The following is a 25,969-nucleotide window of genomic DNA, read 5'->3' on the forward strand; positions in this document are numbered from 1 at the left end:
AGACGCTGTGGTGAGCGCCAAGCTCACCTGGGCAGAGCCCGACAGGGCAACGCGCTAAGAGGGCGCGCTACGCAGCGCCGAGGACGGCCACCGGGGGGGTTTTAGTGCGGTAAGAATCCCACATAACCCTGCGTCGCTCCCACGACACCGGGTACCTCTTGAAGGTTTCCCCCTCGTAAACAAAAAAAAAGGTACCATTCTCTCTTCAGACCCCATTAAAAGACGAATTTCCAAAAATCTTTTAATTTAAAAATGAGGAGTAACCTCATATACAGAATTGTAGTGGAAAATTTCGTGCCCCTGAATAGATCAGCGAGCAAGCTATGCGTATCATCTGTCAGTGTTTTATTAAGTAGATTATCTATAATAATATTCATACCTAAAGTGTAAGTATATAAAATATATCTGGCGATCAGTACCTTCAATAATGACGTGGGCAATTAATTTGGAATTAGCCGACGAAGGTCTATCTAAGTATGTTTATCTGCTAAATTACTTGTGAAAGGTGACAGATCTTGTCTATTATCGCTTTTGGAGATATTTTTGATATTTCGTCGATAGATAAAAGCAGGTGTACTGTTTGTTTCAAGTAAAATGAAGTGTGTTTTTTAAATTGAAGTCGCACGAGCAAGCAGTCAACCTGATGGTAAGGTACTGCCGCCTGTGTGCATCAGTAATCAACCCCCGATATGGCTAGATTCCTGTTTGAGGTGAACTGAGTTGGAAAGCCTCGGAAAAGTATGTATACCCTTTTAAATCAGAACACAGTAGCGCTTAAAACTGCTGTTAAGCACAAATAAGTGTGGGGGCGGTAGCGCTGGAATCAGTATAAGTCACGAAATTCGAAATGATTATTACATTGAAATTTCGTGGCTTACTCGAAGGCCACGAGTTATAACGCTCTAAGTGTTCTGCGTTGCAAGCACCAGCGCTGAGAGTTAAAGATATATGTGGCCGATCTTATAAGGTCACGAAATTTCGTTGCAAATTGTGGGAAAATTTGCTGAAAATTACTTGAATTTGAAATGAAGCTTGACGCAAATAAGTCCCTAGCGGCGTACTCTCCTAATATATATTAACATTACATAATTTTGATAATAATAAGTATAATAATTGAAAAAAATGTAAAACTAAAACCCTAACCTACTTATTCCCAAAATTTCCAGTCCAGTCAGTTTGACCGGTCAAACGACACATATCCTATGTTAAAATCCGTGAAACCGTTTAGGCTATGGGGTGTGCCAAAGAATAAGACTTACATACATATATAAAATACCCTTCGTTTTGGATATGTCCCATACATACTTTTTCTAACCATTCCAACTTAGCCTTCAGTGGTGGCAACACGTTTATTGGCAACCTCAAGTAGGAATCTAGTCATCATCATCATCATCATCAACAACCCATTACTGTCCCACTGCTGGGCACGGGTCTCCTCTCATAATGAGAAGGATTAGGCCATAGTCCACCGCGCTGGCCAAGTGCGTATTGGTAGACTTCACATACCTTTGAGATTTTTTTTATAAATCTCTCGGGTGTGCAGGTTTCCTCACGATGTTTACCTTCACCGTTTAAAGCAAGTGATAATTAATTTCTAATACGCACATAACTTTGAAAAATCCGTGGTGCTCCTAGGATTTGAACCGCGGACCCCTCGATCGAGAGGGCGAGTTTGTTAACAACTAGGCTATCATATGTGGGATTAATTACAGATGTTCATGAGAGTAGCCACTTACTATCAGATTATAATGTAGGAGTAGCAGACGAGCATGCAGTCCACCTCATGCTAAGTGGCTACTGCCGCCCATGGACATCTGTAATCAACCCCAGATCGCCGCTGCCCTTGAACTTCGGAAACTTGAACGGAGTAATTCGTGTACATACATAAAAAAAATATACCGGCCGAATTGATAACCACCTCTTTTTTGAAGTCGGTTAAAAAGGAAAAAGAACGCTCTTGACGATAGTGTTGTGTTTTGCGCGGGAATAATAAAAGTTGTAAGTTGGATCAAGAAATACGAGTACCTTTATTTTATTAGATATTTCATTCATAATAGAGAAGAGGCACATGAAGAATAAGAAGAGTAATTAACAGAGCACACATATTTTTATGAAAGTCAGGAATGTAGGTTTCGTCAAGATGTTTTTCTTTATTTTAAGCAAGTCACCATTAAATACAAATTTCGTATCAATCACGTAAACAAAAGCATGCTTCAAGCACGCCGCAAATAGTCTTTACGCATGATAAATAACAATATCGTATGACAAATTATCTAATTCTTATCAACGCAGCTGATTGAAATCAAATAATATTAATTAGATTGGCATACGTAAGTAGGTATGTTAAAAAACACGTGTTGCCACATTTTTTTTTCTAATATTGAAGTAGCAAGTGAGCTTGTCGTTCATCTGATATTTGATATCTTGAAGGTGGTAGAACCCTTTGTGGTTCGACTCCGGCGGCAACACCACCACACCTATGTCTACCTAATAACAGCAGTGTTAGGCGCTGTTGTATTCCGGTTTGAAGAGTGTGGTAAGGGAGACAGACTTTTTCGAGGCGTTCCAACTTAGTTCTCAAGGGTAGCAGCCATCTGGGGTTGATTACAGATGTCCATGGGCGGAAGTAGCCACTTACCATCAGGTAGACTGCATGCTCGTCTGCTACTCCTACGTTATAATCTGATAGTAAGTGGCTACCCTCATGAACATCTGTAATTAATCCCACATATGATAGCCTAATGGTTAACAAACTCGGCCTCTCGATCGAGGGTCCGAGGTTCAAATGCCAGGCCACCACTGATTTTTTAATGGTGAAGGTAAATATCGTGAGGAAACCTGCATACCTGAGAGATTTATAAAAAAAATCTCAAAGGTATGCTCTTTTTTCTTTTTATGCTAACTCATCCAATCGTACCAGCCAGTGACTATATAAATGGGCACCCATTATTATAATATTAACACATCATGAAGAAAACACAAAATAATTAATTAAAATAATACTATAATTAAATAATTTTTGATTATACTTCTAACATGTCTTTATTGCAAAATTTCAATTTTAAATGTAACTCATGTATAGTCCACGTAAAACTGCTAGTCCGCTCTGAATATAAAAATGAATTGCGTCGCCATAGTAAATTGTATGGCTACACCTCCTCGCAACAACTTCAGAGCGGACATGCACTTTGGCGGGGTCTATACATATAACACATTCTAAAGTTTATCGTAAGTTGCACGCGTTCTGCACTAAGGTTACACAAACGGCTGCGCACGATGCTCAACTCGAAATTCTGTACTCCTTATTCCTCACACACACATGCATTTGTATATTATAAAAATAAAACCGTTTTTCTATTTGCCTAATAAACCCCCCCGGTGGCCGTCCTCAACGCTTGTTGGAGAACTCCGGGATCTCCAACGGAACACAACCGGAGCCCTCCAAGCGCGATGCCCAACGGGCTCTACCCTGGGGGAGCAGTTTTCGCTCCTCCCACACCATGTAGTGCTTACGACGGTATGCGACCACACATACCGTCGTCGTCTTTCCCGGGGTCGCTTGCTGGACGGTTCGAGCTCCCACTCTTGCCGCCCGCAACCCCGGAAGCCCCCTTTTAGTCGCCTCCTACGACAGGCAGGGGATACCGTAGCCGTATTCTAGTCCCGGAACTACAGGGACAAAGGCAGCTTGAAACTACGTATCTGTTTTGTATGCACGAAAATTAATGTTTTGGCTATTTCCCACTACTATTAACTTGGTATTCGGATCTCGTGTTCGTCGCAAAAAGATCAACCTGGCTGAAGAACCAGATAATTCAATAAAAAATATTCTAAAAACCCCTATCATAGGCTAGGCGCTGACTCAGTCGAACAATAAAGGGAATAAAGAAGCTTGTGTGTACTTATACACCATAGATTAGTAAAGATACTTCGCCGCCTTGAAATTGAATGAAGCCACAAACGGCTTATTTTAGTAAGTTCTTTTTTTGAATCCTTGACAAATAAAACATTTTTAGAGAAAATTTACGAATAAATAATAATTTACGTAATAATTACGTAATTTACGTAATAAATAAATAATTATTTCAAATATTTTAGGGATATTTTAGCACGGAGACGTGGCAAAACTTTTTTACGCAACCATTTCAATTCTCAAAACTGGGTACATTTTCTTGTTAGGAGTGAGTAATCTTTACTAATCTATGTTATACACATGTAAAAAGTTGTACTTCAATGAAATATTTAAAAAAAGCGTGCGTGTATTAAAATGAAAATATTACACAACAAATAATATTACAAAATGATTGGTTTGGTAGGTACATATTATATCGTATCATATCGTGCCTATATATCGATAATAATTAAATATTATTATTGTAATAAAATATGATAAAAATTATATTTTTAACTATAGATTACATGTTCGTCCGAAACGCTAGCGTGTGACGTCACTATGTCATGTGACCGACTATTTTTGCGCGACGTTCCATGGAGGTTCCATTTAATGTAAAAAAAACATATCTTTATATATATATTTCTTATGTGCGTGTGGATGTCACTGAACTCCTCCTAAACGACTGGACTGATTTTGATGAAATTTGTCGTGTGTGTTCAAGGGGACTTGAGAATGGTTTAGATTCACAATTTAGTCCGCGGGAAAAGGTATTTTTAATTATTTTTTAATTAGTAAGTAGTTGTTGATTTTGGAATGTTTCACATTGGATTCGACAGACTTCGTTACCATCGCAGTTTCAAATATTATATCTATTTTTTTATTTATATGGCAACACAACGTTTGCCGGGTCAGCTAGTTTTTGTTGTAAAATACCAGTTTTTGATAAATACATCAGTGGGGGTGTTATAAAATCAATATTTGAAAACAATTAATCACTTTTCCAAAATCTCTGAAGTAGCCGATTGTATCAGTAAATACTGATAATTTTTGATTAATTAACATTCTGAACTTTCCAGATTGCCTTGTGTTATCAGTTCTAAGCATTATTAATACAATTAACATTTCAAGTACATTGATTAACCTACAATTACAATTGACTTGTAGATTTTTTGCGATAAGCGTTAATATTTGTTCTAGAAATATAATTTTAAAACAGTAACATACTAAATCATAACGCAACAAGTAAAAATGCACACAATGACGGAATAAAGATAAAAGCAACTGAAAACCTGTCATTTCTTGACATCTTTTAAATGTTATATGCAGACCCCAAAAGTAATTAGTGAGATTATCCTGTCTATTACACTTAAATCTGATTATCAAAACCATAGATCATATTATGACATTAACACCTGCGGTAGAGTTGGGGCTGCAGCCGATCGCGCTCTGTACCCTTACAATGAGTTTTTACGTTTTGACCTAGCGGATTGTGTCAGAACTTGAATATTGTATGGGCCAATACGTAAACAAATACCAAAATAATCATATTTGTCAAATCGTAAAAACTCATGGTAAGGGTACTGGTAATCTCTTACTAATCATTTTCAGGATGGTGTTGGAACTTTCCAGTTTATGGTGCATCAGAGAGGTGCATCACGGTGAATCTGATCTTTAACGTTATTGGTGAAAACAGTTCACATATTTATCTGCAAATATTTCTGATACTCTACAGTACTTTGGTAGTCCCTGCGGCATCCTGAAACCATTATTAATCGGCTAATAAGAAGGCGAAAATATAATACTTCAATGACGTTACTTTTATTTTTCCCTGCATCCTAAAAGTTAATTTTTATTTGGTAATTTAATTTCATCTAAATAAAGAATTAACTATTAAAATTGTATACTTAAGCAGTTAAATTGTAAAATATAAGTGTACAACATAGTGACGTCACACGCTAGCGTTTCGGACGAACATGTAATCTATAGTTAAAAATATAATTTTTATCATGTTTTATTACAAAAATAATATTTAATTATTATCGATATATAGGTTCCGTACTGAAAAATAACTGAAACTGAAATAAGTTTTCAGCAAAACAAAATATAATATCAGAGATTTAGCTAATTATGAGATTATGACGTTGAGAAACATCATGCGACATACTATACATGATGTTCAGAAAATAATAATATTAATTGAAGTACGTAAGTTGATTATATTTTTATCAAGTTTCATACGTTGTACACATGATTGAAGTTGTCACATCCGCCCATGGCCATCACTAACCAATTCCATATAATTGGAGTCCTAACTGAGAGATGCGTTGGACCTTAGTCCTAAGTTAAATGCCACGTGAAGTGATGCAGTGAACAGTACAATAGTCCGTGTGAAACTGCTAGTCCGCTCTGAATATAGAAATGAATCGTTTCGCGATAGCAAATTGTATGACTACACCTGCTCGCAACTTTAGAGCGGACTAGCAATTTAGCGCGGACTATACCACCGAAACGGAAACATGTAGGTAGATGCCAGCCGATATACTAGGCGAACATCTTAGTTCTTCTAGTTTTGAGTGGCAAAGCATCTGTGATCGGCCTCAGCTTACGTAGTATAATAATATACCTATTGAAGAGTTATATAACATAGGACAGGCTGTTGCGAAGTATTAACTTTACATTGTAATAAACAGTCGAAAATAAACATTATTCTATTCTATAATAACTGCTCAAACAAGCTTAAAGTATTACAAGTACTTATGTAATAAGCGGAAGGCAACAGTCTTTTCACGTAACTTAATGCTTAGTGATCTATAAATACAAAGATTTTTAGAAAATGATTATTTTAGAATATTTGCCATATAAATCTATACGTAGATGATGTATAGTTGAAATGTTTGACGTCGTGATTAGCTGTAGCTTATATTCTACGCTGCTGATTTTGATAAAGGCCGGGGCAATATGGATATGGGCAACCATATTGCACGAGCCCCAAATGAATCGTGAGGTATGTAGGAAAATATATTTTATAAATTTATTTACTTAAGTAACATAATTTTTATTTCCATTTTTGGACATAAAACTATACACAGTACTTTTTGGTTTAGATTTAAATGACGAGTAAACTCTAAGTTATTTTCCCTTAATAATGTTGCTTTTGAAAGAAAAAGAAGTAATGGGCAGGCCACTGAATAGTATGTGGTAAGTGTCTACTGCCGTCTATGAACATCTGGAATTAACTCTTCATAGAAAAGTAGTAGTAATCAGAGGTTGGTCACAAATGCATAGGCATCCTCGCGGTCTAGTTTGGAATAGCTTAAATGTCTGGTATCTTGCTAACAGCAACTGTATTTACACTGCTAAGATAAAGCAGAGATCGACGTGACAGTGTTGCTTCCGGATTGGTACTAGGATTATTGTAAACCCACCAAAGTGAAAAAACATAAATATACATGAATTTATCAGATAGTGTTGCACGCTTTACAAAATATAGCTCATGTACAGATGAGAATACCTCCTATAACTTGATAATACTGATTGCAACTACAATGATTGCAGACCCACGTGTGTTGGAACAACTAGTTATGAATGTAGGTAATAAAAGTAGGGAGCGATTGTGAATAAGTGTGTCAAGGACGAAGCTCCGATACAAATGAGGTCCTTAGTATTGTACAGCGATCTCCCCTTCAACTAACTGGTATTATATGGCCCACCCTAATGAATTCAACGGTTCTCTTAATAATAGTATTGCGAAGTCTTCCATAACGTTTTCTGGATGAGAAATAGGTAACGAAGATCGTTTTGAACAGCTTCCCTCGTATAGTATTTTTTTATCTAAATATTCTTTGCTCTATTACATATGGAAAAAGATACAGTCTTATTTATTTTCACTTTACTGTAACTTTGCTAGGATTAAAAAAACAAAATTTAAGACGCAATGACAGTGTGTTGTCCTATTTGACTTATATATCTTTTTTTCAGTGATACAGAGTAAACAGATCAACCTTTAAATTTGTGGAAAAATTTTCAAATTTATACCTAGCAAATTTTGTGTTTGAAATTCTTTGTTAAATGTTATAAATTCTTTAGTAAAAATAATAATTTTAACGAAACATAAACTGCCTGTAGATGTTTTCAACTCAATCACTAATCTGTTTTGAAATCAGTAAATTGCACGGATAACATCGTACTGTGATAAACGTTTGGATAAATACCATTAATTTATAGAATGGAACCTACTACAAGTTAACCATGAAGTTGTTGGTTGTTTTACTAGTCGCTGTGTCGTGTTAGTATTCAATGTGTTATTTCATTTCATCTTATTTTGCAGCTGTTAATAATCTTATTAGCTCTGCGCTTTGTGCATAATTTAAGGGTTTCAAAAAAAAAATATTGCGTCTACATTAGTAGTCAGATTTCACACCAGAATAAAATTAGTTATTTCTTACTTTCTATACAAAATTGTGAGCATTTTCTTTATTATGTTACAGTGTGCGCTGGTAGCCCAGTGCCTGAGGTGCCTGGGGACAACAGCCACTATGTAGAGGGTGAGAGCCGGTACATCTGGATGCCTGATGGCGAAGGGGTGCCTCATCTCGTCGACCTCGAGGAACCAGTCGATGAAGATCTTCTTCAAAGTAGAAATGGTGCTAACAACCAATACTGGCTTTTCACCAGGTAATAATAATTTATGGAACATAAGTAAGTGAAAGTAATTTTAAGTTGGTGATAGATTTAAGTTGATAGTTATGGTTACCAGTTGTAGTTCGGTGATACGCAACTCAGACTCTAATAATAAGCTAATATATCATCAAAAACCTTTAAAAGCAATTTTAATTTGGTTAGATCTGAAATAAAAGATTATAAAATTTCTTGAATTCATGTACTAAAACTAAATATTATATTCTTCATTCGTTATTTTGTTAAGACATTTAATTAATTATTATCAATATTTTTGTAGACAACATAAAATGTAATTAGTATAGTTGATTGCATTTTTTATTTCTGGAATGCAATCAACGCATAACAACCGCACTAAGATTACATTGCACTCAGATCTTTTGTCGTTCGTAAATGTTATCACAAATTGTTGGTACATGTTAAAAAGATATAACTGACTCGTATTATTTTTTTCAGACAAAACCCCAGAAACCAACAAATCATTGTTAATGGAAATGTGAACTCAATCAGGAATTCCAACTACAATGGCAATCGACCATTAATGGTTATTGTCCACGGATGGAATAGCAACGGCAACTCCGGAATGAACCCCCAGATACGTGATGCGTACCTCGCAGTCGCTGACGCTAATGTTATCGTTCTTGACTGGCGAGCTCTGGCCAACGGCGCCTATACTACCGCTGTTCGAGGCGTACCAAGTGTTGGACAGTTCCTCGGCAACTTCTTGGTGTGGCTCATCAACAACGGCGGCGGCAACTGGAACAACGTCCACTTGGTCGGCTTCAGTCTTGGCGCTCACGTTGTTGGCAATGCTGGTCGCACGGCCGGTCGCCGTCCTAGTCGTATTACTGGTAATTTCTAATAAGTATCAGTTCAGTTCAAGTCATGGATAAGGATAGTTCTTATGTACTTAGTTTTCACACTTTTATTACCGAACAAATTTTTAAGCACTTGAAGAGTTTTCGAATAGTTTGTAACGATATTATTTTCCTGTCTTTTTAAGGTCTGGACCCAGCTGGTCCTCAATGGGGCGGTAACTCCAACGCCCTGAATCGCAATGACGGACAACACGTAGAAACGATCCACACTGATGGTGGACTCCTGGGTATTATGGATCCGATCGCCAACGCTGACTTCTACCCGAACGGTGGCCGCAACCCTCAACCAGGTTGCCTTATTAGCACCTGTTCTCATAGCAGGGCGCCAGAGCTTTTTGCCTCCAGTGTGAGAACTAATCACTTTAATGGCAGACTATGCAACAACTTCAATCAGGCGCAAAATAATCAATGCACTGGAGCCAATCTCCGCATGGGCAACAGTATCTTGAACAAACGAGGGTAAGTAATTGTAATCGACCATCGCAATTTTCTTACTCAGCCCTTGAGGGGTTAGAGCAATATTGCATTTAAATTTGTGATTAGTTTTCATTGATTCCTTTTAATATTGGAACAACTGAAACTTTCAAAAAAGGAATGAACTTAAGTGCAATAAAGTAAAGAGCAGGCCCGGATCTACGGGCGGCAAATTTAGAGGGCGGCAAAATTCACACTTTACAAACGAATGGACAACTCATCGTTTACTTAACTTTGACTTACACTACGCACAAACATTATTATTCGCGAGGCACGGAGGCATAGTTCGGTTAAAATAAATATATGGTCAGGGGTGGCATTTTTCAGTTTTTGCCCCGCCTAAAAAAAATTAGCTGCCTATAAGCAGTGATAGCCTAGTGGTTAAGAAACTCGGCCTCTCGATGGAGGGGTCCGAGGTTCAATTCCCAGGCACGCACCTCTGATTTTTCAAAGTTATGTGTGTATTAGAAATTAATTATCACTTGCTAAACGGTGAAGGAAAACATCGTGAAGAAACCTGCAGATTTATAAAAAAAAAACTCAAAGGTATGTGAAGTCTACCAATACGCACTTGGCCAGCGCGGTGGACTAGGGCCTAATTCTTCTCATTCTGAGAGGAGAAACGTGCCCAGCAGTGGGACAGTAATGGGTTGTGGATGATGAAAAACAATTAAGATCAAGGGCTGGAAAGAGTACATTATATATATATATTAGATGGTACCTAATATTACTCTTACATTCACATTTTTACTTTACAGAAATGGTCTCTACGGACTATCAACAGGGAACCGCTGGCCTTTCTAAAAACCTTTTATGAGACGATAAATAAAACTGATGACTGTTCATAAAAATATGTTTTATTATTTTTGCCCATATCTTCCGCAAATCATAATCTGTCTATCCGATGTTTTGTCAACGAAAGATTACAAGAAATTTCTACCTACTACAAGTTATTTTCTCATTCCACATACAACCACTATATTTTATTTGTCACGATATTACGAGTATCTTATAAGGTTGATTCTTAGTTCGAGTACAAGAATGAAAGAAAGACTTTTTACTCTGGAAATTGGGAGCCTACATGCAAAATTTATGAATCAAACATATAATGATTTTTATATCACGGCGTGCGTAAATTGACGTTTTACGCACGCTTCGCGTGCGCAAAACCCCCATTTCCGACCCCGTAATATAAAATTTTATACAACACGCGGACGAAAAATGTTTTTCTGACTCGTGTGATTGCAGTCCTCGCCTGCGGCTCGGCCTGCAAACTCACACTTGTCAGAAAAAAATTTTTCGTCCTCGTATTGTAATGTACTATTTTTCCATTCCGATGCTAATGTTTTCAACTATAACTTTATAATGGTGTTTTATTTCTATATTATTTTACTCCTCATCTATATTTTTAAATCCTCTGAAAATAGAACAATTAAGTTCAAACATTTTTTTTTCGTTACATCGTCCTTTTTCCTATCAAGCGTGTGTGTGTGGCCAGTGCCTGGTTCGCATGCGTGTCATTCTCGTATCTTTTTTTTATAATACAGGAGTAGCAGACGAGCATGCAGTCCACCTGATGGTAAGTGGCTACTGCCGCCCATGGACATTTGTAATCAACCCCAGATAGCATTAGATAATCCCACCTGAGGTCGGCCACAGATGCGCCGCTACCCTTGAGGACTAAGCTGGAACGCCTCGGAAAAGTCTGTCTTCCTTACCACACCCTTCAAACCGGAACACAGCAGAGCCTAACACTGCTGTTATCAGGTAGAAATAGGTGTAGCGGTGGTGCCGCCGGAGTCGAACCACAAAGGGTTCTATCACCTTCATCTTATTATTTCATAGATAATTTTCCTTTATTGTAAGCTATACGCAAGAAAGACACCGATTTTCACGATTAATTAAGCCACACATCGTATTTTTAGTAGCATACTTAATAGAAACAAAGTCAGTTTTTAGGGTTCCGTACTCAAAGGATAAAACGAAATCCTCCGCTGTCTGTTCGTGAATCACCTCTCTTAAACCTCTCTCATCATATCTCTTAAACCGTAATAGATAGACACTTGATTTTTTTACAGACGATGCATAATGATGGTCGCTATAACAACAAATACTAAAAATTAATAAAATAAATCTACTTAGTTCAAAAAACTAAAAAAGACGCTTTTATGATAAAATCAACTAAAAAGTAGAAAATAATTTTCAATCTAGGAATCAATTAAGGAACAGTAAATTGTATAATTGTGGAAAAAGTGTGGGGTGCTTTTCGAGAATTGATAAGTGGAGCACTCCACGCTTTTTTCACATTTATACATTTGTTTATTTTATTTTATGTGTAAGTATATCCTAAAGGAAGGCTGAAATTAAATTAGGCTCCGGGAAGCAAATAATGATGTGCCGAGTCGGCCAATTTTGGTATTCGAGTACTTTAGTACTCATATAAAAAAGAATCGAGTCAGTACTCGAGTCCAAAGAATTCACAAAGTACTCGAGTACTTTGTACAACATACAGTCCAATAGCAAAAAAAAAAAAAAAACGCCACTCACTACACAAAAAACTACGGAAGAGCAAAAAAAAAAAACAAACGCCACTCACTACACAAAATTATCAAGTTTTTACTTGTACGAGTAGTATTTGTAGTGTACGAGTAACGTCAGTATTCGAGTATTACTGGTACTCGAGTATTACTATTGGTACTCGAGTATGCGAGTTTATGTAAGTACTCGAGTACTGACTCGAGTCGACCTGACTCGGCACATCTCTAGAAGCAAATTGCAAAGACCATTTAGTCTTGACGATAATTTTTGTTCATGATATTGTTATATTTCTTTTTAACGTGGGTGAAACCGCGGGGCATAGCTAGCATAATATATAAAATCTAAATCTCGGAAACAGCACCAACGATTTTCATGAAATTGACTATGGCGAGAGTTTTGAGGGCGATAAATCGATCTAGCTAGGTTTCATTATTAGATCACCTAGATCTATCGTTAAATAACAAACGTTTTGATACGGGGTAGTGGGTATCGCGATAACTGTCAAGAAATTATAAGAAATATTATATAAAATATTTAACAGATCTTAACATATTAACTTTAACGTCCATGTACATTATAGAAATATGCAAATTTGTAAAAAAAACATAATAATCTATTCGTCTGCTCCAATGAAACAAAAAAATATAGTTCACGAAATCCGAACAAACTCGCAATACCACAATCTAGACTAGCAATGTATGGCTCCGGACCCTATTCTATGTGCGTCAAAATATATAATAAAATTCCGAAAGAAATCCAAGATGAAGACTCGATTACATTTAAAAACAAACTAAGGAAACTATTAATAAGTAAATGCTACTATTCACTACAAGATTTTTTTGAATGACTATACCTACAATCTACATCAATAAAAATCTCACCTTTAACCTAAATAACGATTATCGTCATGTTGACATTCCTGTACTTAATTAAATACAATTTACATACATTAATATTAATTTTATATAATTGATTAATTTGACTTTGTATAAATATTGACATTATATTGATATGAACTTATTAAAGTGTAATAATAATGTCTTTTCCATTTTATATAAACAATGACGATTCTAAGTTAAGATAAATATAAGCTAATGTGAATGTATTTCATTGCAATGCCCTAGCAGGGTACATGCATGTTCGAATACCCTACTTGTAACACCATAATTATGTACTGTATGCATGAGCAATAAAAAATTGAATTTGAATTTGAAAGCACATAAGTCGAGGTTCTGCATAACATTCTTAAAAGTGTATGACGTCACTGACCGACGGTCTACGGACCGGACTAGGACTGGTACTTTGACATATCTGAAAATAAAATAGAAAGGAGCTTCCTATCAGACCTCCGACCAGTGGGGAACTGTAGCTCGTCGGTGGCCCGGGGGAAAAAAGTTGAATGAGGACCCCAGTCTAAGTTGATTTTTTTATAATATAGGAGTAGCAGACGAGCATGCTTTCCACCGGTAACATCTAAATCTGTATACAACCCCAGATAAGGTTATATATCCCTGACGTCGGTCATAGATGCACCGCTTCACCTGAGGATTAAGCTGGAACGCCTCGAAAAAGTATGTCTCCCTTATATTACCCTGCAAACCAGGACATAGCAACAACTGCTATTGTAAGGCAGAAATTGGTGTGGCGGTGGTGCCGCCGGAGTCGAACCACAAAGGGTTCTACCACCATTAAATAGGATTAGATATTCCTACCTGAGGTCGGCCGCAGATGCGCCGTTACCCCTGAGGACTAGGTTAGGTGCTGCTGTGTTCCGGTTTGAAGGGTGTGGTAAGGGAGACAGACTTTTCCGAGGCGTTCCAGCTTAGTCCTCAGGGGTAGCGGTGCATCTGTGGCCGACCTCAGGTAGAAATATCTAATCCTATCTGGGGTTGATTACAGATGTCCATGGGCGGCAGTAGCCACTTACCATCAGGTGGACTGGACTGTATGCTCGTCTGCTACTCTTATATCATAAAAAAGCAAGCCGTATCGCACGCAAATGTTATGAATACAACCGTACAATATGTTTTGTCACGAAAAAAGATAATATCAGTGATTTAGGTAATTCATTATATGATTATGACGGTGATCTTCGTGACTTATACATGGTGTTTATGGATCTATGATATTCTTCGATTGGTAAGATTTTGGTGAGCATAAAAAATACGATATAACGAAAATAGCGTGCGCATTATGTAACGGAAATCAGGGATTCGGAAACAGGAAAGATTTGTGGCAATTTCTAGCTGCAGTTGTATTATCATAGAATTACCGTCTATACTGAACAAACTTCTGCAATATTTGCTCAAAATATCATGAAAGTCCAGTTAAAATGCAATGCATTCAGTTTGTTGTAACCACATCGCACTTAGCTTCCTTCATTGCAAAGTGTTACCAAGCATAATAACACACAAAAAATAACAATAATAGTAAGTACTTACAGCTAGCTAGATAGCTGAAATATTACTGAGCAAATTTAATAATATGAGTAAAGTCCGCGCCAAACTGCTAGTTCGCTCTGAATAAAGAAACGAGTCGCGTCGAATAGCAATTTGTAGATATTAGCAGGACGAAGACAGCGCGGGACTCGCCCGTGGGTACAGGGTGTTTTTAATACCGTGCGGATTTCAACACGCACGCGGGATGGCCCCGCGGAATTTCCGTAGATGTCCTTTTCATACAGGTACTAGCAAACCCGGCGAACTCGGTTTCGCCACCAGGTGGCTTCGTTTTTTGTAACATTTCGTTTGGGGATTAAAAAATGAAGAAAAAATATTTTTTTTTTGTTTTATATTTGAAAAGGAAAAAAAATATTTCATTTCACAACAGTAATGAATTCATTTCGATTACAAAAATGAAATGTAATTTAGTTGACCTTTATTTGCCCTTGCCAATAAATGATTGGATATTGTAACACATCGTACTAATGATGTGTCTCGTTTACACGATGCATGATATTGCTTCTTCGCTGAACGACAATGTCTCGTGATGTAGTTGGATCGCCAAAAATAATTGCTGCAACATCATCAACGATGGGTGCATTGAATCATCGCACGTGTTCACCTGTTGGGGTACGATCCGCTCTTATGACAAATTTGTGCGTATCCGATGGCATTCGTTCCAATGCTGTTTTGAACATATTAACCACAGCGTTATTAGCGTGAAAAAATGCTTGCAACTGTTCAATAATTCGTCTCTTTAACACAACAGTGTTCCCTGTATATTGCACCGCACATTCAGCTGATCCACCATCGATGATAAGTAATATATTTGATATATTTGTTCTTGTATCTGTGATGGCAAATAATTCATATTGGAATGCCAAGCAATGGTATGATGCCAATGATCTTCGTGTGCTCACACGTTGTCTCAATCGGGTATTTTCTCTTATTATATTTTGTCTTTCTTCGCTTAAGTTCTGTGAATACTCTTGTTGCTGGCTTGCATGTCTTGTGCGGTGGTGGTTGTTTTCACGTCGTCCTCTCAGCATTTTTGACTATGGACAGACTGGTGAATTTAACCTCAAATGCACGATTCACATAATTTACACAGTTCAACTTCCCACCTTAAGGACAAATGCCTGCTATTCAAGTTGAATAAAAATTTGCACAAATGCGTGATTGATTTGATGGTTTCCAATTGAACTCTTAGCGTTTGAAAGAACGTGCGCATAATAATAAATGTCACATGAAATTATCTAAGCAGAATACAATGAGTAGCTGTCAAACAATGTATCACGCACCGGCGCCATCTACTTAAAATGAAACGTACTTATTTTCATGAGGGATACTCACACACCACGTACTGGCGCCGTTGTAGTACATGCTATGTATCAGAGATGGCGTTGATGTGAAAAATGATTTTCCCTGTTTTCCTGCTTTTCTCTTGAACATTTGCCTGATTTTTTTGTGCTATAAACCTCACGGAGCCCAAGACCTTTCCAACGAATGCAAAACCGTGGAAATCGGTTCGTGCGTTCTGGAGTTATAACGTCAGGAAGGAAAATCCGACTTATTTTTATATAATAGATTTATTGTAACGCGTTGAAAACGTACGCGGGACGCGGGGCAAGATCCCGCGCGGGGACCCCGCATGCGTGAGCGCTTCTATGGGAGCAGTGTACCTACATGCTATAATGTGTAACAAACATTCCAGCAAGAATCCTCTTTTCAAATAACAGGCCATATTGCGATCTTGTCTTCTTATTTCGTATTTTATAAATGCAGTATATGATGAATATTTTTTTGAGTTTGTTGCCCATTGAACACAACCATATAGCACAGCAGCCCGCAGAAAACTAGATCGTGGACAAGCGTGTCTCACGCTGCGTGAAAATTTCTGCGTGAGGGGCAATCCCGCGTGGGTGGTGAAACACGCACGATATTAAAAACACCCTAAGGACGTTACGGAGTATACTAACTAAACCTGAGCGCACCAACTTCAGAGCGGATTAGCTGTTTGGCGCGGTCTATACATGTTGGCACATGATGTTTACGCATAACACAAACCATACATGATTTTGGAGACATCATATACCGATGACGCTTTTAATATATTTCACATATACATTTTGGTGTTTGATATAATAGTCTTCTAAAATATATTTTATTTACAAATATTGTATAGAACTTTAAAAACTGAAAAAATCAATTAATCTTACAAATCACAAACTACCTGTAGCTTTCCCGGCGAAAAGAAATCTTTGATAAATTGTATTGATTCCCTATCAATCAATTACCGAATACCAAGATATCAGCGTGGTTTGATAAACATTAGGTTAAATAGCGTGACCCTATAGGATGTAGCTATCTTACAAGTTCAGCCATGAAGTTGTTTGTGGTTCTACTGGCTGCCGTAGCGTGTAAGTTTTTAAATTCATTCTTGTTATTTACTTTAAAGGAGAATGCCCGAGTGACTATGGAACTCAGTATAGCTATCTATTGTGCCATAATGTAAATGTGCTTACTTTTTTTTTTGTTTTAGTACTTTTAATTACATATAAAAATATTGGCATCATCTTCGATTTCGCAAGCTGCGAAGCAAGTAACAAATGCGAAAACGGTTAAAGTATACATATAACCAGTAGGACTACCATGAGTTTACAAAAGTATTACTCGCTAGCGACTGCGTAAAATAAATGTATGAAAAATTGTACAGCGCCTCTGGTGGTTACTCGTAGAACTAAAATCCATAGTGACGTAACTCGATACGTAAAAAACCTATCGAAATCAAATCGCTAGCGAATGTCATTATGATCTATTGCCATACAAATTCGGTCCCATGAGTCATTAATTTGACAGACGTTGTTAAGAAATACCGTAACGATAGTAGTTATGTTATTCACTAGCAAAATGACAATAGTTTTCTATTTACCATTTCTATAGTGGCGTTTCTATGCCAACTCATGGTAATGCTACAGAAGCAGCAACTACGCCTAAATATTTGAATGTGAATTATTGGTATACAAAGACCTTACAAACTTACACTAACTTGTAGAACATCATTTTGTCACAGTGTGCGCTGGAGAAGAAATTCCTCAAATACCAGGGGATAACAGCCACTATGTAGAGGGTGTGAGCCGGTACATCTGGATGCCCGATGGCGATGAGGTACCTCATCTGGTTGATCTCCACGAGCCAGCCGACGAAAGTGTTCTCAATGAAAGAAATGGAGCTTTGAACGCTTATTGGCTCTTCACCAGGTAACTGATAATATATTTGCGTAATAAAAGGAAATGTATTAGTTTATACTTCATAAGAAGTCTAGTATTCAATACTATACTACGATTTACTTAATACAATTTTGAATAATTAGATAGACCAAGTACGTTTGATTAAGTTTGCAACTGTATTCCCGCAAAAACAAAAACTAATATAATATTGAACCGTCTCTTGTTTTCTACCAATCATATCGTGAAAATTTTAAATACTAAATATCATTTAAGTATATTAATACGTTTCAGGATGTTGTAAAAATGAAGTCAGTTTCGAAAAAAATAGATGTAGAAAGCCAGCACATATTATTATGCGTTTTTGTTGCATTAATAAACGTAACGTATTATTTTCCAGGCGCAACCCTAACTCCCAGCAAGTGATTCGTCATAACGACATCAACTCGCTCAGAAACTCTAACTACAACGGCGGCCGACCCCTGATGGTCATCGTGCACGGGTGGAACAACAACGGTCATACGGGAATGAACGGTCTAATCCGTGATGCATATCTCGCAGTCGCTGACGCAAACGTCATTGTTGTCGACTGGCGTAACCATGCCAACTCCCCCTATAATACTGCTGTTCGAGCCGTACCCAGTGTGGGGCAGTTCCTTGGGGACTTCTTGGTGTGGCTCATCAACAACGGCGGCGGCAACTGGAACAACGTCCACTTGGTCGGCTTCAGTCTTGGTGCTCACGTTGTTGGTAACGCTGGTCGTAGAGCCGGCGGTCGCCCCAGTCGTATTACTGGTAATTTATAATAAGTATATTGTTACTTATTTTGTTAAATTATTTATTTAAATGCGAAGAATATTCCGACTCCGAATCCGATGAATATTCATATATACTTTCAGTTTTTGCACTTTTATTTGCTCTTGCTGATTATTGATATTTGATTATTCGGTTTTCCTCTCTTCTTAAGGTTTGGACCCAGCTGGTCCACAATGGGGCGGTAACGGTAACGCTCTGAGAGCCGCTGACGGACAATACGTGGAAGCGATTCACACTGACGGTGGACTCCTGGGTATTATGGATCCGATTGGCAGGGCTAACTTCTACCCGAACGGTGGGCGCAACCGACAGCCTGGTTGCTCAAACAGCGCTTGTTCTCACGGCAGGGCGAATTATCTCTTCGCCTCCAGTATCAGGACTAACCACTTCAATGGCAGACAGTGCAGCAACCTCAATCAGGCACAGAATAACCAATGTACTGGAGGCAACCACCGCATGGGCAACAGTATCTTGAACAAACGAGGGTAATTTACCACATTTTTACCTTTTTTTCAAGATAAAACAGTGAAAGTTGATTGACTTTTAGCATGGCTCGTAAATACGTATTATAAAATCTCAGTAATATTGCCTGAGAGACTTCTTGTGTGAGGTGTTGTGTTATTGTACAATACTTTGCACGCCAGATTAATGTCAAGCGTATTGTATTGCTTCATGTTTGTCTTTATTTTAACATGACTGCTTTGTCTATTTAAAAAAATCGTAAAATAGTACTCTTACGTTGTGTAACGTATTTTTTTTGTTTTTACAGGAACGGTCTTTTCGGATTGACGACAGGCGCCAACTGGCCTTTCTAAGGATAATCAATATCATAATAATAAACCGAAACCCATATGTATGTGAAATATATTAATGTATGAATATAAATGGCATTATTTTAATTTTCTGATTTGATAATCTTAGAGCTTACAGCTGCCCATAGACATCTGCAATCAAACCCAGATAAAACTAAATTCTTACCTGAGGTCGACCACAGAAGCATTGCTACCCCTTAGGACTTAGTTGAAACTCCTCTGAAAAATATGTCACCTTATCAAACCCTTTAAACAAGAACACAGAAGCGCATATCACTGCTGCTATAAGGCAAAGAATGGGAGTGGCGGTAATGCCGCCGGAGTCGAGCGACAAAGAGGTCGCCTTTAAAAAGAATAAAAATTTAAGGAAAATTATACAATAATGGCAAAATATATAAATACGAAGACGCCATATTGCTAGCAATACGATAGGCTTCTTTTTAAAAATGAAGGTAGATTAATTAACCTATAATGTAAATGTCTTATATTAAAATTCATTTGTGATACACTTACTTTACATTAATTTAAAATTTGTAAAAATAACATCTTCATTGGCTCCTTTTTAATTATTTAAACATAGGCTCGAATGTCTAAGACGGCATTGATAAAAATATTTTAAGATGAATATTTTCTTTTTAGAAAGAAACATTTTACTTTTACTGGTGTTTACAAACGCTGGCAAGTGAATTAAAAATGTAAGAGTTTGCAATTAATTAGTAAGAAGAAGTTCCCAATTACTCGGCTATGGAAACAAAATAACGATATTGATTTTATTACTCAGTCTGTTAATTAATTAAATCTAATTGATTTAATTTGTAAGCTTTATAGATTAGTAAATATTTTAAATTTTTGATAAAACCTAAAATAGAGGTCTGCAAAAATAGTTACGATGTACTTATATAGATTTTACAAAACTGATTGCCTAAGTAGCTCATACAGTAGAAGTAAGCTTGTATGAATGAATAAAAGTGTTATCTCACTTATAATGCGTTTGACAATTTATAAGTAGAGTTCCTTTTAATGCTTTGTGAAATGTTTTACCAAATTATCAGATGGTACTGTTATTGATAGTCATTAAACATTTTGTATTTATAAAATATAGATGGGACCAGTTTAGCGATAGCTTGTTAGCTTTCTATTGATCAAAATAGTTGTATCAATTAAAACTAGATGGCACTAGTTTAGCAATCACTTACAATTTTTATCACTGCTTTGATCGAAATAAAATAATCCTACTCGACACTAGATGGCTCTAGGGTTAGATCCTTACAGTACTCGGAACGAAGTTCCGGTTTAAAATCAGCACTTTTTTTGGACTTCCGCCGCACTTACGTAAGTTAATTACTTCTTAATATAATTTTATTTTCATTGTGTTTGCGATCAATTGTTGTGTACTGACTATTAGGTATGTAATAATTAATATTTGTTATATTCCTCTGTAATTCAATTGTTTGTGATTATTTATTGTGTACTTGCTATTTTTTTTTAAACTAACTATTTAGTACTTATACTACTTTTTGGATTACGTTTTAGTAAGACTACTGGTCATTATTTCTAATTACCTTCCATTACTCTGTCATTGTAAATGTATAATAATATAATATTAAGATATTATGTCCTGTTTAAGTCTAAAGTTCTCTTTTTCGTCACAAATGTAAAGGTGTTATGTAACCTTAAAAATAAACCATAAATTTATGAAGGTATTATTGTTTTTTTTTTAAACATCCCTTACACGATTAAAAAAAACTACATAGACTACGTTCCTATATTTCTAAAATCATTAGCTTTTCCTAAATAAATTGAATTATCTGATATATTTTAACATGGGTCTTAGGGATTTTCTAACACGTTCATTTTTAACCCTTGAATAAGAATAAGGATATTTTTATAATATAGCAGTAGCAAACGAGCATGCAGTCCACCTGACTATAAGTGGCTACTGCCGCCCATGGACATCTGCAAATCAACCCCAGATCTGCATGACAGGCACAGACGCGCCACTACTCCTGAGGACTAAATTGGACCGCCTCGGAAGCATATGTCCCACCAGGTCCAACCTGGTTGGACCTAAGTTGGAACGATTCGGTAAAGTACCACACCCGTCAAACCAGAACACTGTAGCGTTTAACACTGCTGTTATAAGGCAGAAATAGGTGCAGCGGTAGTGCCGCCGGTATCACGCCACAAAGGGTTCTACCACCTTCAAAGAAATTATATCAAAATGACATTCAAAATTGCATAATAAGAAATATTAATTGAGTCAATACTCTAATGGGCTCTATCTCTACATTACATTTCTGTCAAAAACGCTACATTCATTTTCAAGATTTACCGGATGGTAGATCTTTTTAACACGCTTTTATTAGCTTTGGTTGTACGTTTGTATGTATATATGTAACAGTAACGGAATCTTTGAGCCCGATTTTTATCCACTTTGAACGTTCAGTTTAATTCAAAATTTTAAAGAATTATCAAAAACCGATGACAATACACGATTTTAATAATTTTGTACCATTGTCCTTATCAACATCCTCAGGATTAACGATTTTCGAGGGGAGAGAAAGCGCCTTATGGAGCGTACAGGCAATGTTACTAGATTGATTTTTAGCTATGAGAAATAATAATGTTATTTCCCTATAACTCAAATGTATTGAAACATATCTATAATGCCATTTTTAGAATGATTTTTAGGATTCCGTACTCAAAGGATAAAACGAAACCCTCCGCTGTCTGTTCGTGAGTCACAGGGCTTTATCTCTTAAACCGTAATAGATAGACACTTGATTTTTTTACAGGCGAGAGAAAGCGCCTTATGGAGCGTACAGGCAAAGTTACTAGATTGATTTTTAGATATGAAAAATAATAATGTTATTTCCCTATAACTCAAATGTATTGAAACATATCTATAATGCCATCTTTTAGAATGATTTTTAGGATTCCGTACTCAAAGGATAAAACGAAACCCTCCGCTGTCTGTTCGTGAGTCACAGGGCTTTATCTCTTAAACCGTAATTGATAGACATTTGATTTTTTACAGACGATGCATAATGATGGTCGCTATAACAACAAATACTAAAAATTAATAAAATAAATATAGTTCAAAAAACTAAAAAACACGCTTTTATGATAAAATCAGCTAAAAAGTAGAAAATAATTTTCAATCTAGGAATCAATTAAGGAACAGTAAATTGTATAATTGTGGAAAAAGTGTGGGGTGCTTTTCGAAAATTAATAAGTGGAGCACTCCACGCTTTTTTCACAATTATACAATTTACTGTTCCTTAATTGATTCCTATATTGAAAATTATTTTCTACTTTTTAGTTGATTTTATCATAAAAGCGTGTTTTTTAGTTTTTTGAACTATATTTATTTAAGTATATACCTACGTGAGTTTGAAAAATAAAAATAGGCTAACAAAACCTGACAATTTAATTTCCACCCACCGACCCAGTTTTTTACACATGTGTCTGACACATATAATTTACAAGGTAATTTTGACGTGAAATTTAAATGAAATAAATAAATTATATGCAATTATTTATCACATACAATTGGTGTTAGGATTACGTACCCAAAGGGTAAAAACTGGTCCCTATTACTAAGCCTGTAGCATTACCATGAGTTGGCATAGAAACGCCACTATAGAAATGGTAAATAGAAAACTATTGTCATTTTGCTAGTGAATAACATAACTACTATCGTTACGGTATTTCTTGACAACGTCTGTCAAATTAATGACTCATGGGACCGAATTTGTATGGCAATAGATCATAATGACATTCGCTAGCGATTTGATTTCGATAGGTTTTTTACATATCGAGTTACGTCACTACGGATTTTAGTTCTACGAGTAACCACCAGAGGCGCTGTACAATTTTTCATACATTTATTTTACGCAGTCGCTAGCGAGTAATACTTTTGTAAACTCATGGTAGTCCTACTGTAAGCTGTCCGATCATCTCTGACAAGACTGACTGTAATAGTTGGGAGATTGAAAAAATTGTGTTAGGGTCTAATTTCGACAGGAATTACAATAAAATAATGACTGTGGCGCCTCTCACCTGTACCTTACTGGTTTTATTTTATTACCAACCTCCCTTTTCACCCTTTTTCAGAAATAATGTAGGAACCAGTATGGTTCCAACAGAGAGGAGCCATCATCACTTGTATTTTTAGCATACAGCAATTCTTGTATGTCGGAAGGTTGCGAATACTAGTTGACTATAACATATGATATGAGTCTTTATAAAAAAGAAATAGGTTACTCGATCTATTAAATGTTAAAAGTGGTTACATAGGTAAACTAGTATTTTCTCCTAGACAATAAAATGACAACTTCAATAAAATTCGTGGTATCTTCAAGTCACACACGTCTACACGCTACCAGTGTTAGTTTTCACATTTTCTGTGTTAATGTTTAAACACAGATAAGTCGTCTACGCACTGATTATATTTTAACAAAGGAGTATCTTAATCATCTGCGAATTGATGCCCATAGTTGGGTTACCTCTAAGGGCTAAGTTGGAACTTCTTGTAAAGTGCACACACGCATTATTACATCCCTGGTGATGTATAAACATTGATGAAAGGTCACCCTGTGCAAGAACATTAGATGAAAAAAAAATAATCGGTAAGTCAATCAAGTGCATTTTATACCATTACTGTTACTTAATACACTACTGGAAAAAATTAAGGGATCAAAAAAAAATTCCAAATTTTTCGGTAGTTTTCAACAGGCCGTAACTTTGAGAGAAATGGTCGTACAGGAAATAAAAAAAAATGCAATTGTAGCTCCAAGTGTCTAGTTTTTGGATAAGAACTTCAAAATTTTGTAGCCTCCGCGGTTTCTGAGTAATCGTAGAAAAACCAGCAACAAAAAAATTTTCAAATTTTTTTTAGTTTTTTTTTTGGTCTACGGGCGTAGAAAAAATTTTTTTAGCTTAACCACCATAAGGATCGGATACTTTGTTCATTTAGCTTTAATTTCTTTTTTTAAACACCCTGATACGTCCACTCCTCGCTGAGATATCGGTCTTCAAATGGAAAAGGATCTTTTTGTCTTTGATTATCGATATCTCAGCAACCAATGATCGTACAGAAAGTTAAAGATGGGTTTCAAGAACTTGAATAAATTCCCCTTAACGACTGTCCATTGTTTTTTCGGAGTTTTTTTTTCTTTTCTTTTTGAAAATTTAAGCACTTTCTGGAACAAAAATGTGGAAAAAGCTCGGAATAACAATTTTTTTTCTCATTTTTAAAAATTATGAGCTTTTCAGAGCAAAAAACATGATCCTTTAATTTTTTCAAAAAATCGATCAAGTGAAACAAAAAAACGGCTGGCTGGATTAATTTGATTCTTTGTAGGGTTTTTGTGGACATATTGAACTGTAAAAGGCACACTTAACATTAGTGGTTTCCTCAATATTTACGATCCAGCGTTTGATTTTCCAAAAAACCACCAAAAGCCCTTTATTTGTTGCATTTTCAAATTCATGTGACAGAAAGAAAAAATTTTTTTTTCGAAAAAACATTGGACATTCGTTAAGGGGAATTTATTCAAGTTCTTGAAACCTATCTTTAACTTTCTGTACGATCATTGGTTGCTGAGATATCGATAATCAAAGGCAAAAAGATCCTTTTCCATTTGAAGACCGATATCTCAGCGAGGAGTGGACGTATCAGGGTGTTTAAAAAAAGAAATTAAAGCTAAATGAACAAAGTATCCGATCCTTATGGTGGTTAAGCTAAAAAAAATTTTTCCACGCCCGTAGACCAAAAAAAAATCTAAAAAAATTTTGAAAATTTTTTTGTTGCTGGTTTTTCTACGATTACTCAGAAACCGCGGAGGTTACAAAATTTTGAAGTTCTAATCCAAAAACTAGACACTTGGAGCTACAATTTCCTTTTTTTTATTTCCTGTACGACCATTTCTCTCAAAGTTACGGCCTGTTGAAAACTACCGAAAAATTTGGAATTTTTTTTTGATCCCTTAATTTTTTCCAGTACTATATAAGAAAAAGACAAAAATAATTATCTATACTAAAATTTATTGTTCCAATTGTAAAAAGTACGTTTGCAGACGATACCACACGTAAAACGTAATGATAATTACCGTGTTTATGTTTGCCACAACAAAAGATAAAATTAGTGATTTAGGTAATTCATTATATGATTATGACGGTCAACCTGACGAAACACTATACGTGGTGT

The 25,969-nt window shown here is 36.3% G+C and overlaps 3 protein-coding genes across 6 annotated transcripts in view; 2 read left to right on the forward strand and 1 right to left on the reverse strand.

Annotated features, from left to right (window-relative positions):
• The window catches only part of LOC140756506 (sodium- and chloride-dependent transporter XTRP3), a 147,499-nt gene that overhangs the window by 30,873 nt on the left and 90,657 nt on the right, over positions 1 to 25,969 (reverse strand). The window lies entirely within an intron of this gene.
• Positions 7,955 to 10,774, forward strand: LOC140756465 (pancreatic triacylglycerol lipase-like). Its single transcript, XM_073091980.1, has 5 exons — positions 7,955 to 8,180; positions 8,383 to 8,569; positions 9,029 to 9,423; positions 9,576 to 9,909; positions 10,683 to 10,774. The coding sequence occupies exons 1-5, from the start codon at positions 8,144 to 8,146 to the stop codon at positions 10,726 to 10,728; spliced, it is 999 nt and encodes a 332-aa protein (XP_072948081.1). The 5' UTR covers positions 7,955 to 8,143; the 3' UTR covers positions 10,729 to 10,774.
• LOC140756478 (pancreatic triacylglycerol lipase-like) lies at positions 17,286 to 19,796 on the forward strand. Its single transcript, XM_073091991.1, has 5 exons — positions 17,286 to 17,323; positions 17,977 to 18,163; positions 18,531 to 18,925; positions 19,098 to 19,431; positions 19,716 to 19,796. The coding sequence occupies exons 1-5, from the start codon at positions 17,287 to 17,289 to the stop codon at positions 19,759 to 19,761; spliced, it is 999 nt and encodes a 332-aa protein (XP_072948092.1). The 5' UTR covers position 17,286; the 3' UTR covers positions 19,762 to 19,796.

This window comes from Epargyreus clarus, unplaced genomic scaffold, assembly GCF_041222505.1.
Source record: "Epargyreus clarus isolate Ecla_fem2 unplaced genomic scaffold, WU_Ecla_fem_2.2 ptg000035l, whole genome shotgun sequence".
NCBI lineage: Eukaryota > Metazoa > Arthropoda > Insecta > Lepidoptera > Hesperiidae > Epargyreus > Epargyreus clarus.

Bases quoted from the DNA above. Each gene is read 5' to 3' on its own strand.
- LOC140756465 (XM_073091980.1), top strand. From the start codon at position 8,144: ATGAAGTTGTTGGTTGTTTTACTAGTCGCTGTGTCGT. The intron at 8,181-8,382 runs GTTAGTATTCAA...ATTATGTTACAG, and splicing joins TTTACTAGTCGCTGTGTCGT to TGTGCGCTGGTAGCCCAGTG. The intron at 9,424-9,575 runs GTAATTTCTAAT...TGTCTTTTTAAG, and splicing joins CCGTCCTAGTCGTATTACTG to GTCTGGACCCAGCTGGTCCT.
- LOC140756478 (XM_073091991.1), top strand. From the start codon at position 17,287: ATGAAGTTGTTTGTGGTTCTACTGGCTGCCGTAGCGT. The intron at 17,324-17,976 runs GTAAGTTTTTAA...ATTTTGTCACAG, and splicing joins TCTACTGGCTGCCGTAGCGT to TGTGCGCTGGAGAAGAAATT. The intron at 18,926-19,097 runs GTAATTTATAAT...TCTCTTCTTAAG, and splicing joins TCGCCCCAGTCGTATTACTG to GTTTGGACCCAGCTGGTCCA.